At 30.5% G+C, this 18411-nt stretch overlaps 2 protein-coding genes across 2 annotated transcripts; one reads left to right on the forward strand and one right to left on the reverse strand.

Moving 5' to 3' along the window:
- Window positions 1–110: 110 nt before the first annotated feature.
- LOC125810821 (autophagy-related protein 101-like) lies at window positions 111–4148 on the reverse strand. The gene is made up of 7 exons (XM_049490309.1): window positions 3894–4148; window positions 3775–3811; window positions 2851–2936; window positions 1793–1888; window positions 1319–1481; window positions 1054–1216; window positions 111–420 (listed from the first exon to the last, which is right to left on the reverse strand). Exons 1-7 carry the CDS (start codon window positions 3924–3926, stop codon window positions 312–314), a joined length of 687 nt encoding a protein of 228 aa, XP_049346266.1. The 5' UTR covers window positions 3927–4148; the 3' UTR covers window positions 111–311.
- An 11506-nt stretch (window positions 4149–15654) lies between these two features.
- Window positions 15655–16732, forward strand: LOC125810805 (dof zinc finger protein DOF3.5-like). The gene has a single exon (XM_049490294.1). The coding sequence runs from the start codon at window positions 15655–15657 to the stop codon at window positions 16489–16491; it is 837 nt and encodes a 278-aa protein (XP_049346251.1). The 3' UTR covers window positions 16492–16732.
- The last annotated feature ends 1679 nt before the right edge of the window (window positions 16733–18411 follow it).

Here is an 18411-nt window from a genome sequence, read left to right on the forward strand (position 1 = left end):
ATTAAGGAAACTAGAAATACTAGAAGGGAAGAAGAGAGAGTATTTCGCAATGTTAACAAAATGTGATTAAAGTTTGATCATGTTGATTTCATTACTCCATAGCTGATCTAGGGACCACGTTCATATAGCGAAATGGCATGTAACACGAGAAAGGAGCAAAACTGTAGTTTTGACGAGTATGATATGTACATATGATTTTCATTTCGTTCAGCTGAGCTAGTCATCTGCCAGAAGCCTCCCCCATTTACAACTAACATTCACCATTTTCAGACATCAGATGACAACAATTGTACCTTACCCCAATCATGAAGTTAAACAGAATCAGATCCCTTTAGAAACTGCAAGTCACCCGAGCATGGTCGATTGCCATGCGGGAGCATTCTCTTGAGCAGTTCCATCCCAAAAGCAGAATCTGATAAACTAAAAGAAAGCAATACATAACTTAGCTAGATCAATACAATCTTTAAATTTCTATAAAAAGAAAGATTTGCATAAAAAAATCTCCTTCAATTGAATTCGATTTTCCACTAGTTTGTCACCAGCACACAAACTGATATTTGCATTTATTTTCCTCGATATGGTTGGGCAAAGGGGGAACTGATATTGAACATATAAATCCTTTTGTCCCTGTGAAATACTATTATAATTAAGGGATTGCTAGATTTTCAGAGAAAAGATCAAGGACATTCAAAATAAGCTAATAACCTTCCTCAATGCCTAGAATAGAGTAACAAGAAGATATCATAAATATCATGGCAGCAAAAGGCAAATTATATCTTCTCATTTCTGGAAAAAATATTCATGCTAGTAACATCCATGTCATTCATAATTCCTAATGATGCTAATAAGAAAGAAACAGACGTAAGAAAACAGAAGCGACACAGCAGTGATCTGAACAAGTGACAGCTTATTTTTTGAAATTGATAAGACACAGCTTATGCATAGCCTGCATAATAGCTTGCACAGTCAAACTTGCAAAACCATTTTTACTGACCCGAATAACTACCCAAAGTTTATAACATGTGGATAACTTAGCCAAAGAGGGGAAATTACCTTGAGATGGTGATCTCAAAGGGAAATGAGGCACCCTCAAGATTTTCTATCGACGGAATATGGTCCTTTTTCTCTTTAACAAAGTTGATTATCTGAAACAGAACTTCACGAAGAGACAATTCCAGTCCTGAGTGCCGAGCCTCCCTCTCGTCAGGTGCACTCTCTGTGATAATTGATAGACAAAAATGGAAATTCCTCTCTTCAGAAATGTAAAAACTGGAGAATTTGTACCAGTAGAACCAAAGAAATAAAGACAAGTTAGTACCTTCTGGGTTAACAACTTTGGAGTTGCGAGACTTGCCAGAATCTAGTTTTGGATGATGAGCCACATTCAAATTTACATACCAGTGTTCCCAGTAGCGATGTTCAACTTTCTTTGTGAACCATGAGGTCTGTTTGTTTTTGGATTCATAGAAGGACACGCAGATCTGCATCATTTTAACATTTCAATAACAAGTTTTGTTAGCCACTACCAAATCCAGCAACAATTAAGTTGCAAAATAGTCTCTTAGTAAGAAGGTCAGAGATCATTTCCTAAGTAATATACAGCCTGTTTTGGAAGTAAAGAGTACGAAATAAAAGACTACAAGATATCATGAGAAAAATTTCATGAGGAATGTGCACATGTAAAGAAAAATAGAGATTACTAGTTAAATTAAAAGGGTGAAAAGGAACAAAATAACAAGGAATATAGAGCAAGTATTCTACTTGGCCAAATAGAGAAGCTCGGATCACGAACCTGGTGTTTCTGGTTGGGGTGCTTCTTCACCTTATTGATGAATTGGGTAATCTTCTCATCAATTTTCCTCTCAATTACAACATCATTACACTGCATCTGCTTAATTTAACATAAAAACATGAAGAAACTAAAAGTTGCCATCAGGAAATATTGGAAACATCTTGGAATAGCCTCACCAGAAAAACCAAACCCTCCTTCCACCAAGGGAAAGGAACGGAGACTCAAAATCAGAAAAAAAATCACTTATTACATTGATCGCACCTTAGATTGACATAATTTAAGGGCCGCCCAAGTTCTGGATATACACCAACTTCTTGTCTTGGTTTAATAAGTTATAATTGACAGCCAGTGTTAGTTTAACTTCATTTTAAGTTTGTATCATCTTAAATCTCATCCAGTCTTTTTAACTCTTTTTTTAGAAACTTACTTACATACAGTTTCAATTAATTATGGTCCTCACACAGTTCACAAAATCTTAAGTTGCTTTGGCACTCCATTCAAATGAAAATTTTAAGGGGGCAAAATTACAGAAGCTTTCAGACAAAAAATTTCAGAAAATTATAAATAGGAAAGAAGACAGAAATAAAAATGCAGATATTTGTTGAATTTGTATATAGATAGCACACCCTTTCATTATGATGAACTAACTATGCTGGGTTAGTCCTATGTCCTAATCAAGCATCACTAGATTTCACTTCTTGTAAACAGACATTTGATTCTACAATAAGATTATAAGGACTAGGAAATCTCAGGGGAAGAGAAAAATAAACATTTTATTGAAAACACAATTGATTTTTTATTTTTTTTGCATGACTCAAGTATCAGTATCATAATGCAACATTATATAAATAACCTAGTGTAAGAATCAATAAAGACTCTTTGGGAATAACACATGTTCCAGATTCTTTGTTACTACAAACAATTGATTCATACACCGCTAATGGGGAAGAAGAGGGGGAGGGCAGGGAGGGGGGAGTCAAAATACCAACCTAATACTAATAAAGAAAGAGATAAATAGATTATCAACCTAGTACTTTGACAGTTCAGAAATTACTTACATATGTTATCTCAAAGAGTTCCAAATCCACATTCTTTGGATATATCAGACCTGATGCTCTATGAAACATGATTGTATGAAGAATGCCTGCAGCCATTTTCACCTTTCTATTTTTTAGGATAAAGCTACACAAGGTGTCCTATGATAGCAATATTATTAGAAAACCAATCAGAAACTGAAATCCACCCACCCCACATTCCCAAATTTGGTCGACAACGTTACTTTGTAGAATGATAAACTATCTCCATCGTAACCTAAATTTACACATCAAATTAAGGAAAATCCTTATGCATTTTAGTCTGGAATTTGTACTGTTAAAGATCTTAACTAAGGCATCTTGTGGTATATGATTAACATGTATCCATTTTAGCCTTAAGAATACTTTTAAAGAACTCATAGTTTCCACTAGGGCAGACCAGGAAACAAAAATATGGGAGTTCAAAATGTTTATGATTGCCTTCAGATTATAGATTTTTTATGGCCATCTCTAGTGAATTAATTTTTTTTGGGTACGTCTCAAGGGAATTAATGCAGCTATATGTTAAATGCTCTCGAGTTATAGTAATGTAACATTTTCCTCATTTAGTCAAAATAAGTATATCTAATCACTTCCCTTTAGAGTTTTAATTATCAAGAGAAGTAGCTTTCTCTTGTCCAGGCTCACTTTCACAGACACAATGGAAACAATCGATTCAAGATTTTTAATTCATGACTATACAGAAAAACTAAATAATGCAAGATAAATCTAAGGAGATAACAGAGATGGACTTCTTCATCAAACACGCCATGACCAGACCTTATATCGAAATTTAAGCATACTAGTTCCCTAAATACACAGATATTCACTCGAAGACACCATAAATTGCTAAAATTACGGATAAATTGATGTAAAACAAGAAATTACAAATTTAAATAGCTGACTTACATTGGAGAACAACTTGTATCTCAAATTGCTCCACATCCTTCAACAGAAACATAAAATAACATTGAAGCTCAAATTCTCGCTACATAAACAATCTCAGAGGGGAGCAGAGAGATGCTTACAAGTTCTTTCAGCTTGAAAACTTCACAGTTCATGATTCCACTCGTAGTATTTGTTGAGATGATCCAGAATTTGAAGACGAATGATTTCGCAATGCCGAATTTGATTAACCCTAGTGCATGTGGTTCTTGTTTGGCAGCTCCAAGTCAGTTTCATTCTGTTATATAATCCACTACTGGCGGTTTTTATCGATTAACTGAAAATTTTTACTCAAGCCCCTTGGTGGTTAGACCTTAGTAGTGGCAACGCCCTTTTGTGAATTTTTTTTTGTGTAACTTACAAAAATAGCTATAGTTTTAGGGTTATTAGATTGAAATAGCTATAAGTATCATATTTTAAAAAAATAGCTACGCTTTGTGTTACAAAATGGCTATATCCATATATATGTCGTTTTTTCTTTTAATACAAAAATACATTCTAATTAATTTCTCACTAAATAAGGTAAATTAGTTAATGTAACTCACAAAGATTTTTTCCGGCCCTTAAACCCACAAATTTGGCACTTTAAATATGTAATTGACCACTACCTTTTAGGATTCTTATCAGTTCAAAAATAAAAATTATGTTTGCTCTTTCTTCTTCAATTGACGCCTAAGAAAAATACAATTCAATGGCTACCATCATAGTTTTGATCTGGCATTCCGAAAAATGAAGCGAAGAGAATTGCTATGTAGAATATAGCATTGACGGGATAGTGTTAAAGGAATATGCTTCGTATTCTGATTTATGGCGGTATGTATATTAATGAAAGGTTATTTTTTTGTGAGAGAAATAATATTTCTGGAATTCAGTTGATTATGTATTCATTTATTTAAGTATTTAATGTATGTATACTTTCGTATTGATTCTAGGTTGTCCCGTCAACTGATTACATTTATTCAGTAAGTGATGAAGGGAAGACTTATATCGTATGCTTGGAAAAGAAGACTTGCAGTTGCAACAGGTTTCAAGTTGACGAAATATCGTGCGCACATGCGTGGAGGGTGTTGAAAAAAAAACATTCTTCCAGATGAATATTGTTCAGACTTTTACAAGCCAAAAACAATATTGAAAACATATGAAGTGCATGTGTATCCTCTCCCTGACAAAAGTGAATGGAATATACATGAACACATTGCTACTGAAGTTGTGTTGCCACCAAAATACAAGCGACCTCCGCGAAGGCCAAAAGCAACTGGAGAAGTCATTTAGCGAGTTGAGTAAAAGGAAGGGTACGAATTCTTGTAGTACATGTGGACAACGTGGTCATAATAGGCAGTTCATGTCGAACTGCAACATGGAATGCATAGGACCTGATACATCCCACTATTGAAGTGTTCTTTTACTTAATTATCGTTATGTCGAATAAATGAATAAAAATTTTCTTATTTGCCTTTTGAAATATCAGTTTCTTTGTTTGCTTGCTTAAATTATAAATTAACTTGAATATTATCTCAATACTCAATTTGATACTATTAATATGTATTGACACACCCAAACTACTGATAATACGTGAATATAGTTATACTTGATAATATGTTGGTGAATACATATATAAAACAGTTATACTAGTGAAAAATTTGATTAATATAACACACAACCTATAAAAATACAAAAGGACAATGTCTATACGCTTACATATTACTTACTTTAAAAACATATAATAATGTAATTACTACCAATATTTATTGTATGTTTATCACTTTTAAGAATGTAAGTATCCAAATTTCTTTAAGCAATAACTGACGATAAATGAATATAGTAATACATGTGTATATTTTGATATGAAAAAGATTCTAGCATACATTTATACTATTGAATATGTTGATAAAAAAAACACACAGCTGAACAAATTGATTACCAAAAGTAGATATCCAAGTGTATATGTTTTCAGATGAATTATGCAGTTATACAAACATACATCCATCTCTTCATACCATTACATTGAATGCAATAACCCCAACAAAAAATTTAACAAAGTAGCTACCAAAACAGTAAAGCAACATGATCATATATAAATATAAATAGAAGAGTTGATAATGTTTGACAAAAAACAAAAATATTAGTTTTAACCATAAGCATTAAATAGAAGTTCAAAATGATAAATATGATAAGAAACTAATCGATCCTAACAAGTTGACTATTATTGATTCTTGTGGGTGGATCATTCTGGGTGGTGCCTCATTCTCGCTAACAACACCTTCTTCCATCTTCTTTGTTGTTTGACATTTTCTGTAGTTTTTTCTTATTTTTATTAGTATGGTAGATGCCCAACCAACAAAAGTGTGTTAATTTTTAACACATGGACAAGTGGGCTATTTATGTACTGTACTTTTTTACTTTAAAGGAAGAACTTTCTACGACTAACATTTACACATAAATAAATTGAGTTGAACAAATATAAAAAATGTAAGAAATATTGTGTGTGCGCTACTTTTTTTTAATCATTATTAATATTATATTAATTTGTGGATTATACCGGATATATTATTGTTGTTGTAGTTGTATGTTAGTTTGACAATTTACTTTGATATGATATTTTTTTGTGTATTCATGTTGTGTGTGTTTTTTTTTTTTTAAATCTTTCATAATTATTGTGATTTTAAGATGTAGTCATTTTATTTTAATTGTTATGATATGAAATGTCCATTGTTACCTTATTTTTAAATTAGAACTTTTGAAGGAAAGTAAAAAAAATAAAATTATATTATTATTGTGGGATGATTGCTTAAAACAAATATCACTACTCAAAGAAATAGTTTTTAAAAAGTAAACTTTAAACCTAAACTAAAATAACAAAAAGTAAAATAATATTTATAATTAATATATATCTTATCAGATATAATAGAATAATTATAAAATATAATAAAAAATAACTGTAGGGTCTACATTTTATACTTGTTGAATGCTCATTTAATCAAATAGCTTTTTTGAATTTTCTTTGTAACGTTGTTTCTTAAATCAAATCATGGTCTTGTTAATTTTATTAAAAATCAAAATTACATATTTTGATATTCAAACTAAATGTGTATTTTTTTAATAAAAAATTAACGTTTTCGTTGATGTTTGAAAAAAAGTTGACATCATCGTTGATGTTGAAAAGAAATAAAAAATTAGTTTTTCAGATTTTGATTCTCTTTTTTGATCTAGCCAACTTTAATTAAAATAAATTATTATTTCACAAATTTAACAATAATCATATAATATTTTTTTAAAATTAAAATAAACAAAATGTACTCGAGAGAATATTTTAAATACTATTTTATGAAAAAAATTAATGATCAAATTGTAATGATGATAAATCGTACATTCTACATCAACTGAAATTTTACACAAATTAAACTAAAAAAATGTTATTAGCATAACGATACTTTTTAAAAACTATTTCTTTGAGTAGTGATACTTTGTTTTAAGCAATTATCCCCACAATAATAATATAATTAACATTTTTTTACTTTCCTTCAAAAGTTCTAATTTAAAAATAAGGTAACAATCGACATTTCAGATCGTAACAAGTAAAACAAAATGACTACATTTTAAAATCACAATAATTATGAAAGAAACTTTTTTTTAAAAAAAAAAAACACAACATGAATACACAAATAAAATAACATATCAAAATAAATTTGTCAAACTAACATACAACTACAACAACAATAATATATCCAGTATAATCCCATATATTAATAATGATTAAAAAAAAGTAGCAAACACACATAATTTTTCTTGCATTTTTTATATTTGTTAAACTCAATTTATGTGTAAATATATTCTCTCTCTCTTGTTAGTTATAGAAAGTTCTTGCTTTAAAGTAGAAAAGTACATAAATGACCCACTTGTCCATGTGTCAAAAAACAAATGAAGCCTCACACACTTTTTATTGATTATGCCTCTAGCCCTCTAGTAAAGTTCTAAAACTATCATTAAAATAAATGAATTTTTTAAATTGAAGAATATACCTTGTGGATTTTTTTCCAAATAAGTGAAATCCAACATATTTAAAATAATATTCTGTTATTAAATCTTCAAAATATATGTTTTGTTAGCTAAGTAAGTTAAAAAGAGGGTGCCTCATTTAAATTGATATGGAGGGAATAATTGCTTATTTTAAAAGGATTACTTTATTTTAAAATAGTTTAACTTACCCACCGTTAATATATGTATTTTATTTAATATTTTAATCTATATAAAATAATAATATATAGTAATATATTTCCTTATTTTTTTATTTTATATATGAAGCCACACTTTAATTGTTTCACCTGTTTGCCTCATCGTTTAGCCCGCCTGTCATGCAAATAGCCCCTGTTATATTATCTGCACTCTCCAAAGACTTCAAAATCGATGATGGTGATCTCCATTTGCTTCTCTTTTAATCCTTCCTTTTAATTATCGGTTTGATTTGATTTTTTATTTAAAAATGACACAAAATAATGCATTTTTAACAAAAATCATTACTATCTCTCATCCTCGTAAAAAATTATGGCCACGCACCCTTTATTATTTTGCTTAGCTCGGTATCATAGTCAAAAGAAGTCAAGAATGTAGAGTAGCCATTGTTTAGACTTTAGTATATGGTGTCAAAGGATTAAGGATTGATATGAGAAATGCACATATATATATATATATATATATATTAAAGAATATATAAATACTCCCTCCATTCCATATTAATTGAATTGTTGATACATTTTTCATTTTTCAAATTAACTTAATTGTTCAGTTTTCAAGACTACATTTAGAGTGTTCTTCCAATTTTACCCTTTATTAGTTAGTATTGGAATTAGTGATTAATTAATATTTAGTTATTTTAATCATAAATTTGATAATAATTAATAAGGGTAAAAATGAAAACTATGTTCACTTTATGTATTAATCTATTTTTCTTAAAGGGTGTAAAATATCTCAAAAATTTAATTAATATGGAACGGAGAGAATATGTTATAGCAGTGAGAAACTGTAAAAAAAGAAACGCCCAATTAATGTGCAATGCACAACTATTAATTTGACATAGGGAAGAGCATTTCGACTTGTTACGTATCATAAGCCTTCAAAATCAAGCAATTAAAATATACTCCCTCTGTCTCTAATAACTTGTCGACATTTCCTTTTTAATTGTCCCTAATTATTTGTTGATTTTAATAAATTAAGAAAGGACATTTTTTTTTACCTATTATACCCTCAATTAATTACTTTGAAAAAGGTAGAAGTTCTTGAAAATCTTAAGTTTTTAATTCATCAACTTCATAATTTATAGGAATAAAATTGTAAACTCATTATATCAATCATTGTTTTCTTAATATGTGTGTCAATTTAAAAATGACTAAGTAATTAGGGACGGGAGTATCAAACTTGAAGATAATTATTGAGTCACGAGTTCACTCATAAGGAGTGTCATGCTACGTACATTATTTATAACAGATAAATACACCGTTATGAGTATTGGTAAAAGTAGATTTCCCATTATAATATGACATAAGAGTTTATAAAGAAAACATCTTCAAGAGGGAATCTAGCTAGGTCGTGAACAAAGGGAGTTCATTTGTTTCGTGAGGATTTTCGACGACACTACAATGCATGAGTCGTGTTGTAAATTTACTTTCACTACATATAATAAACCCATAACTCTTCTAAATTAGTATTCCTTTTGTTCCAATTTATGTGACACTTTTCGTTTTTCGAGAGTCAAATAATTTAAGTTTGATCGAGAATTTGCGCATCGAATCTTCAATTTTTTTGAAATGAAATTTATATATTTGTAAACTACGTAAAAAGTACTATAAGTCATAATAATTGATAATTCAAAATGCTTAAAAGATTTATGAACAATTTACGGTCAAAGATAAACTTGTTTGAATCTCAAAATCCGAAAAGTGTCACATAAAATGGGACGGAGGAAGTATATATTAGATTAAGTACTAGTTTTAATAGATCAGAATCTTGAACAAGCCAAAAATAAAAAGCACTAGAATGTAACATCAAAATACATAATTGCATGCACTTTTCTCGGTTGAAATTCATTTCAGTTCTGATGATCGATCTGAAAGTATATATATGATAAAGGTGTCAATTTAGTCATATTTTATTCAAACATAACAATAATTTTGGAAATTATACAACTAGTATGGTGGAATATAATTAGACGATCGATCCTCTGTGTGTAGTCAAAGCAATATTGGAAGAGTCAAAGAAGTGATGGGACCCAATATTTATCCTACTTTATTTTGTGAAAGGGATCTATGGTAGCTTACCACCACTAAGTTTTGTCCAACCAATTGACTGATGTTCATCATGCTACAGACCTGTGACCTCTGTTCATCAAGAATCTATTCAGTGAGCACAAGACCAACTTTTTTTAAAATATTATTTGGCTATGATTGACGTCTGTTTTGCTAATTTCCAGATGAATCAAGCCAGGTATGAAGCCATTGTAGACCCACAAAATTTCATTTCATTTTCTTAGGTATGGTGCAACAATTAAAGGCATAACACAATGCATGCAAGTATTATTTATTAACCACACGGGACGGGATTACAATTTATGTTCCAACAACTGAGACTTACTCGAGCTTAGTTGATCACTTCTACTATCAATCAGTTAGGTTGAGAGTTCAACTCATGTTGGAGGGTAAGACACTATTGATCCCCAGATAGGATAGGGTAAAAAAAAATTATATTTCTTCAAGCCAATGCGTCTAGAATTTTATGGAAGCAAAGCAATGTACCAATAGATTATTCGAATCCCAGATTCAAGGGAACAAGGGAAGGATTGAAATATATTTGGATTTTGGATTGGGGTTAAAATATGTCGAATTAATAAATGTGTTGATTTATTATTTCGTTTGAAGTTAGATTCCATAAAAATAAAAATGAACGGATCAACTTGTTCAACTCATAAACATTTTTTGTTTGTTTGATATTATATAGTAATATTTTTCATTACCAAATTAAACTAATATACACTCTTTCTATTATTCAGTAGGATTACTCCCTTTATCCGAATTTATATGACATGCATTTTTTTTAGTTAAGTCTCAAAAAAAAAATAGATTTTTATATATTTCATAATAATTTAACTTTAAATTATTCGTTTTAAATAATAGTCACACAAATAAATATAACTTATTTTAAACAATAAATTTCAAATATCATTTTTTTTTCTTAAATTATGTGTCAAGTTAAATTACATCATATAAATTAGAACGAAGGAGTATTAAACAAGTTGAAGTAAAAAAGGAACTTATTTTCCTATGATCATAAGTTTTGTATGTGATAAGGTAAACGTGAAATCGAGTTGGTAGGTATATAAATTAGAATTACTTGCTGTATAACCTTTCTAAAAAGTGTAAGCCAATTGGGTTAGTATATAGGATGAAGATGCTTCAAACACAAATAGTTACTACTACTAAATCCAAATGTAGTCTAGGCAATATTGTAGCTTCCTAGGGCTATGTCGGCAAGAAATCCTTGTCATTTTTTTCAACATTCTCCATTGTATTCCTCCTGATACGATCTTGTCCTTGCATCGGGATTCCAATCATAGGTTAAGTGGAATTGGCCTGGCCCCCCAATATACACAACATTATTCTGCTATATATATCTGTAGCATGAAGGGTCTAATTAATGGGCCCACCTGATAATTTATGATAAATTGAGTTCAATTATAATCCTCATGATCACTTTAATTTCCTTAAAGGTGAAGTAGATTACAACATAAAACTTCTTTATAATCATAAAAAAATAAATGTTGCTACCATGTGTTTTCTTATACATTCATAATTTGACACTTGAATGAACAACCGCATTTTTAAAATAAAAAATAAAAAATCCGCGGCCACATAACCTATGGGTCCATTACACAAATAACTATAATTTATATGCATTAAAAATCCACCAAATTAGTTCAAGTGGGTGTGATAGAATTATTTAAAGGTGAATTACCATACAATTCAACTCTTGAAAGTTGAATCCTTATGTGACAAGTTTTGGTTGGTTTTTACTCTAAAATCGCGTAATAAGAAGCTTGTCATGTTAGAGCTAGTATATGTGGTCAAAAAGTTTTTGTGCAGTTAGAGAGACAAATAGATATTCATAAAACGGAATGAGTGACAATTATGGTCCTTGAGGGAAAAATGAGTGAATTATTGGGCGATTGAATAGTTTAAGGAGGGAGAGGGTCGTACACGTTGATGGATTTGAAAGAATGGGGATAGTGGGGAAGGAGGCCCAGGGAAAAGTGAAGTGTCGGATAATTGTGGGGACCCAAATATTCATAAAAGCACGATTCCATAAACTTTGAACGATATATTTTCCTCTATTACCACGCAGCTTGAGTGGCTTAATTCTCCTATCTAATTAATAATAAAGCAATATGTATGATGTAAAGCTTAAAAACTTCTTCGATTTTTTCCAAAAGGTAATTTTCTCTACTTTAAAAGGTTTATGGGAAAGATAAAAACAAAAGGGATTTTGGATGGTTTAGATCATTCACTCTCAACAAAAACTACTCAAGCCTAAGTCTGCCCTGATATGAATCTTGATTAATCAAGTCGAGCGCAAATCGAATGCTGAATCGTAAATTAAACCAAAACGGAATGAAACTTAAAAATAAAGTGAAAGTGTAATGTAGCATCTTGATTCATAAAACGTCGTTTTCGAATAAGTATATAATAGTGACTGGGTGTCCTCAATAGATTAGATAGAGCAATAATGGATGTTGGTAAGAAGAGGACGAATCAACATACTGCCATTCCGGACGGCACGCGCGGTCAGGTCAAGACTACGTCAAGTACACATCGTCCCTTACTGCTTTCTGTCATTCACCTTCTTCCATTACTAATATTCTCTCTTCTTCTTCATCCTTTTTAGTCCAACTACCCATTGAAAATTAATTCTACTACTTCCCCTTTTAATTTGTTACTCTTAATTTAACTTTAAGAGATATTTTACCATTGGTGGGAGTGCTTCACCCTTCCTTAATCAGAGGTCTCGGGTTCGAGTCGTGTGTATGGAGAAAATTTTGTTGGGAGCGCATCACCCCTGCAAAGTGCGATCCAAATTTAGTCGGAGCTTTAATTTGGGCTTCCAGACCCCGGGTGGGAAACCAAAAAAAAAAGACTAAAGATATGCTAGTGTAAACACGACATATGAGATGTTGATTAAACAGACTAAAAAGGTTGGAAGTAAGACAAACAAATAGAAATAGCTAGAGGTAATAAATACTCATGCAGGGTGGTCTCGTTTTTTTTTTCTTTTTTGTGATTTACATGACCTGATGTCTGATATTTGCATTGATAATTAATTCTCACCTAATAAGGACTTAAACTTGAGACTTCTGATAAAAGAAAATACGACCAGTGTTAGTTGGGTCTTTCTCTATTTATGGTCCGATTCCTTCAAATTCCCAAACCCAATAAATATTAAAGAGTGACGAGTCCTAGTGTAGTAAAGGCAAGCTGAAACAAACTGTTTCTACACTTGTCTTTTTACCAAAACCAATGCCGCATATTTTTGCATTTGTGACGTTTCTAAAAAGCATGAAAGCCTTCTTTCCGAAACGTTAAATTTAGCAACCAAAACTTTCAACCTGTCTCTCAATCATTATCTAATTTTACTTGTCTTTAAAATTGGCCAAACACGTTCTTATTATCATTATTATTACAGGAAAGCAATGGATAGTATAACGTCAGAATCAGGGCTTAAATTTGACGGAACGAATACTTAATTTTGTTAGTTGTGAATACTTTTGAAATATGCCAATATCTTAAATAACATTTAAGTTAAAAAGACTAGATTGAGTATTGAATTTCTGGAAGGCTCATAAAATTCGATGTACACTATATTGTTGTCTAAATGTCAAGATGAGAGAATGGTAGAGTCAAAAATTTTCTTGAACAACGAAAATCAACATACAATATATATATTTTTTAAAATATAAATTGTATTAACGTTTTAGTTCAGATAACAAGGGTAGATCCACCCGTGAGACCTCCCGAGACACTTTTAAGTAAAAAAAACAAACTTTGGAAGATGGTCGAGAGACATTGGAATTAAGGTATTTCGAATCTTCAAAATGGTTTTCACATCAGGTGTGAACTCAATATTTAATGATCAAAGGTTCCGTCTTAGCATGAATTTCTAGCAAGTTGCATGACTTAATTCCAATAAAATAATTAACAAATTCCAGTGTAACGCAATATAAAAGAAATAAACATATATATCTATAACTTTTGACCGCGACTACTAATCATCATTTTACTTGGACGCATTATTATATAAAAGAAAGTAAGAAACATTTGAACATTCAGACTTCACATCAAATCATATTAGTTTATTAATTATAATTAAATGTGAAAAGTGTATAGTACAAATACATATACATCGATACGCCTATGGTGGAATTGAGGTCGTAATTCCATAGAGGATTTGATATCATAATGCCACCAATGAGTAACACGTGTAAACATTGGTTATGACAATGGAGTATTTAAGATCAATTGATTACTAATCATTTCCAGAAAATTAAAAGTAAGAAAAACAAAGATTATATGGAGGATTAGGGAAAAATTAATGCCCAAATCTTTGAGGGGACATGCACTGAGGAGTTTTATTTGCTGGTTGGCTGGGCATCTACTTTACACGTATTTCAAGGCAATAAGTTGTTTTGAACTTGTAATGATGATTATTGTCTCTGAATAATTGCATAGACACAAAGCCCTAAGTAGGGTTGTGTTCTTTTAGAAAACTTGATTGCCATCATCATCCTAAATTTTTGGCTTCTTCCTAAATTCCACTTTCATTTCACAATAATTACTTGTCCATAATGAAGATGGATTAGCTATACTTGAACAACTTCAAAATCTTCTTAATTGCTCTCAACAGTATGCAATAACCAAACATAATCCGTGCAATAGTTAATCTTCTTTGTATAAAACTTTGCCTTCCTACTAGAAATAAAATTGAATTGAGTAGTGGTCAATAGAATGGTTGATAATTTTGAGATTTCAGGTTCAAAATTCAATAGAGACAAAAAACACTAGGTGATTCTTCTAATCTGTCTTATCATTTTAAGACAGATTTAACTAATACATGTTTGATGGTGGAAGGTGACAAATATCTTATGGAATTAATTTAGGTGCGCAAAAGTGGCCCAAACACTACGATCATAATTTATTTTTTAATTACTGGAGTCATAAATAATCTTCATATTATTTGATCATTAAATCCACAAAAGATTATAAGGCTACACTTCTCTCGAATTATACCTTGTATGTCAGATTTGGCAACATCCTAACCACATTATCCCTCAATTTTTATTCCATATGACAATTTTCTTATTTAAGTCGTTGGGGAAAAACATTATAGTAATTCATTTTTCTATGAAGAAAATCTTTTTAGTATTCTTATATGAATTGTCACATTGCAGTATTTTTCTATCGTTAACAACCAAAGAAAACAAAAGAATAATAATTTTCTGTTGCTAGCATTTTTTTCCAACGATCAATCATTCAAGAAAGGTCTATTTTCGTTTCTCTTCAAAACGCACTAACGCTACATTCCAAAATCTAAAAAAACACAAGTTGTTTTCAAATATGGCTTTTCTCTTTATAGAGTTCCTATATATATATCGATCCATTCTCCATCCTTTCACACCATAAAAAAGATACTACTTATTTCTCTCTTTCACATTTTCATCCATCACCAAAATATTCTTAGCTTTCCTACTTCGAAACGAGTAAAAAACATCAATCTTAATTATTTGTTTTTTTCTCTTTTAAAAAAAAAATGATTCAAGAGGTCTTTGCAGGAAACACTACAACACTTATCGGAGGAGGAGATAATAATATTTCAAAGCTATCTAATATTACTCCTTCCTCCTCTCCTATTTCTTGTACTACTTCTAATTCCAATATTCCCCCTGCAAGTGCAAATGCAAATGCAAACTCGGAAAATCTTAGATGTCCGCGTTGTGATTCCCCAAACACTAAGTTTTGTTACTACAACAACTACAATTTAACTCAGCCTCGTCATTTCTGCAAGACTTGTCGACGTTATTGGACTAAAGGAGGCGCGTTACGCAACGTTCCTATAGGTGGTGGTTGCAGAAAAAACAAGACCATCACTACAGCAAAATCAACTGCTGCAAAATTGAAAAATTCACTTCCGTTTGAGTTGATTGGAAAATCAGGCATTTTTGGAGGGTTCGAGCAGGAAATAATATCTTCCAATAATAACCCTTTTCTCTTTTCCTCACCTCATCAGAATCATAATCCCATTCTTTCGTTACTTGAAGGAAATCATCATAGCCTTAATTTTGTTGTTAAGGATGAGCACAAATCAATTGGAGTGAATTCGTATAATCAATTTCCTCCCAACAACGGTTTATGGAAAAATAATTATCAGGAAAATGTTGGTGAAGTGCAAAATAGTCGAGGATTTCAAGAGTTATATCAAAGGCTAAAAGCGTCAACAAATCGATGTTATCCGGATTCCATTCATGGACCATCATCATCGTCAATGATTTTGGATTCGGCTCCAGTGGCTGGAGGAGAGTTGGGTTTCTGGAACCCGACCCTTTCAACATGGTTGGATCTGCCAGCAGCAAATGGTGCATATCTTTAATTAAGGATCTAATTTATTACATAATTAGGGTGAAGGGTGGGATGTTGTGGTATACAATCTGGGGATACTTGGACATGGGTGTGGGTTAGATTTTATTTATTTTTAATCTGTTTTTCTCTTTTCTCTTTTATGTTTGTGTGTGTGTTTCATCTATCAGGATCAATGTACTAAATTCCAAGACCTAGCTTTGCTTTTATTTTTCCCTTTGCAGATGAATTGGCCTACATTTTGTAACTTTCAATTTTCTACCATTAAAACTCAAGTATAATTTTAAGTTTATGAATTTTAAAACAATACGTAATTAGTTGATCACTTACGAAATTAAGATAAAATTATTAAATTTTCCCATTGGAAGTTTGAACAATTCTCAATACTAGCTATTCCTATACTCAATGTATATCTTTTCTAACTTATTTTTATGTGCATTGATATGAATTTGGGGGAGAATGAATGAATGAGTTAGTGGTGGGAAGAATGGAGTATATATCTTCTTGATTGACTAAAAAGTTAGTGATTGTGGAGTGCATGTGTCGAGACATATTGATGAGTATCTGTGAAGATTCTAATTCCCTTTGAATGATCGATCCAACATCCATTTGAATAACAAAGGGAGATTCCATTTCATATGCAGCTTTTATCACTTTATGTAACACACTGCCATTGCCTACCACTACCTACACAAAATACATGTTTATTACTGCTACATAATTTAAGGCGGCCCAAGGCCCGTTTACGGGCTCGGCTCGATGTTACAATATTATATATATTTATAATAGAAATTTAATTAGTTTTCAAAAAGAAAAATTCTTATGACATTTTCAAATAAACATGATAAGAAATAATAATAATAATAATAATAATAAAATATCACATGTTCCAGTGATTATTTTAACATCATGTCAAACATGTATATTCAAATTGAATAATTAATTTAATGATATTTTTTTCTATTTTATTTGAAAATTATTCAAGAGAATAGATTAAAATTACGAATCTTAATATATTAACAATTTTCATAAACTATATGAAGCAATAAAGTCTATTGATCCATCTATAGATTAATTTTGAATACACTTAATTTTTTTTTATTAGGTGTTTAATAAACAAAAATAATGACCTACTTGATAAAATTAGAATGAATCATCACATTCTTTACAAAGTGATAAAAAGATGAAAAAAGTTATGACTTTATATCTTGTCTTTATATTCATTAAAATTAGGAGAACAATTTAGTATAGTAAGATTTTTTTTTTCTAAATTAATTTATATACCTGATGAATGAATGTTTTACCTCAAATAATGAGAATTTAAAAATATTAAGAAAAGTTAATATAATATATATTGCAGTAATTATCATGACATAGTTTAAAAAAATAATTTATATAACTTGCTTAAAATGATTTTAACTGATGTTAAAATAATAGTAATAAATAAATATATGTTTCTCAATAAATTATATAATGACATATATGTTACGTGAAGCTTTGGGATTATACATAAAAAGAGAAATCAAGTAAATTAGATACTTTAAAAATTATTATTACAATCCAAAAAGAAAAACAACACCATGAAATTGAAAAGTCTAAAGAGAACCAAAGGAAAGGACATAACATGCTCTGAAATTATTGAAAATTTTGTTCTTGAAGAGCATGCTCACTGGTTGCATTCCTTATGAATTAGGCCTTTTGAGAATTGCAATTGTGATTGATATTGAATTTAACATGTTAACTGGACCATTAGAATGTTCATTAGAGTGTTTGAAAAATATGGATCAGTTGAATTTTGCTGAAAATTTGTTATATGGACAAGTCCCAGAAGTGATGTGTTCGAAATAACGAATTTTACTTTTGTCTTATAATTGTTTTACAAAAGTAGAACCATTATGTAGGGAATAGATAAAAAATAAAGTTCTTAATGTTA

The sequence above is a fragment of the Solanum verrucosum genome, unplaced genomic scaffold (assembly GCF_900185275.1).
Source record: "Solanum verrucosum unplaced genomic scaffold, falcon-dt-bn FXZP01000032.1, whole genome shotgun sequence".
NCBI lineage: Eukaryota > Viridiplantae > Streptophyta > Magnoliopsida > Solanales > Solanaceae > Solanum > Solanum verrucosum.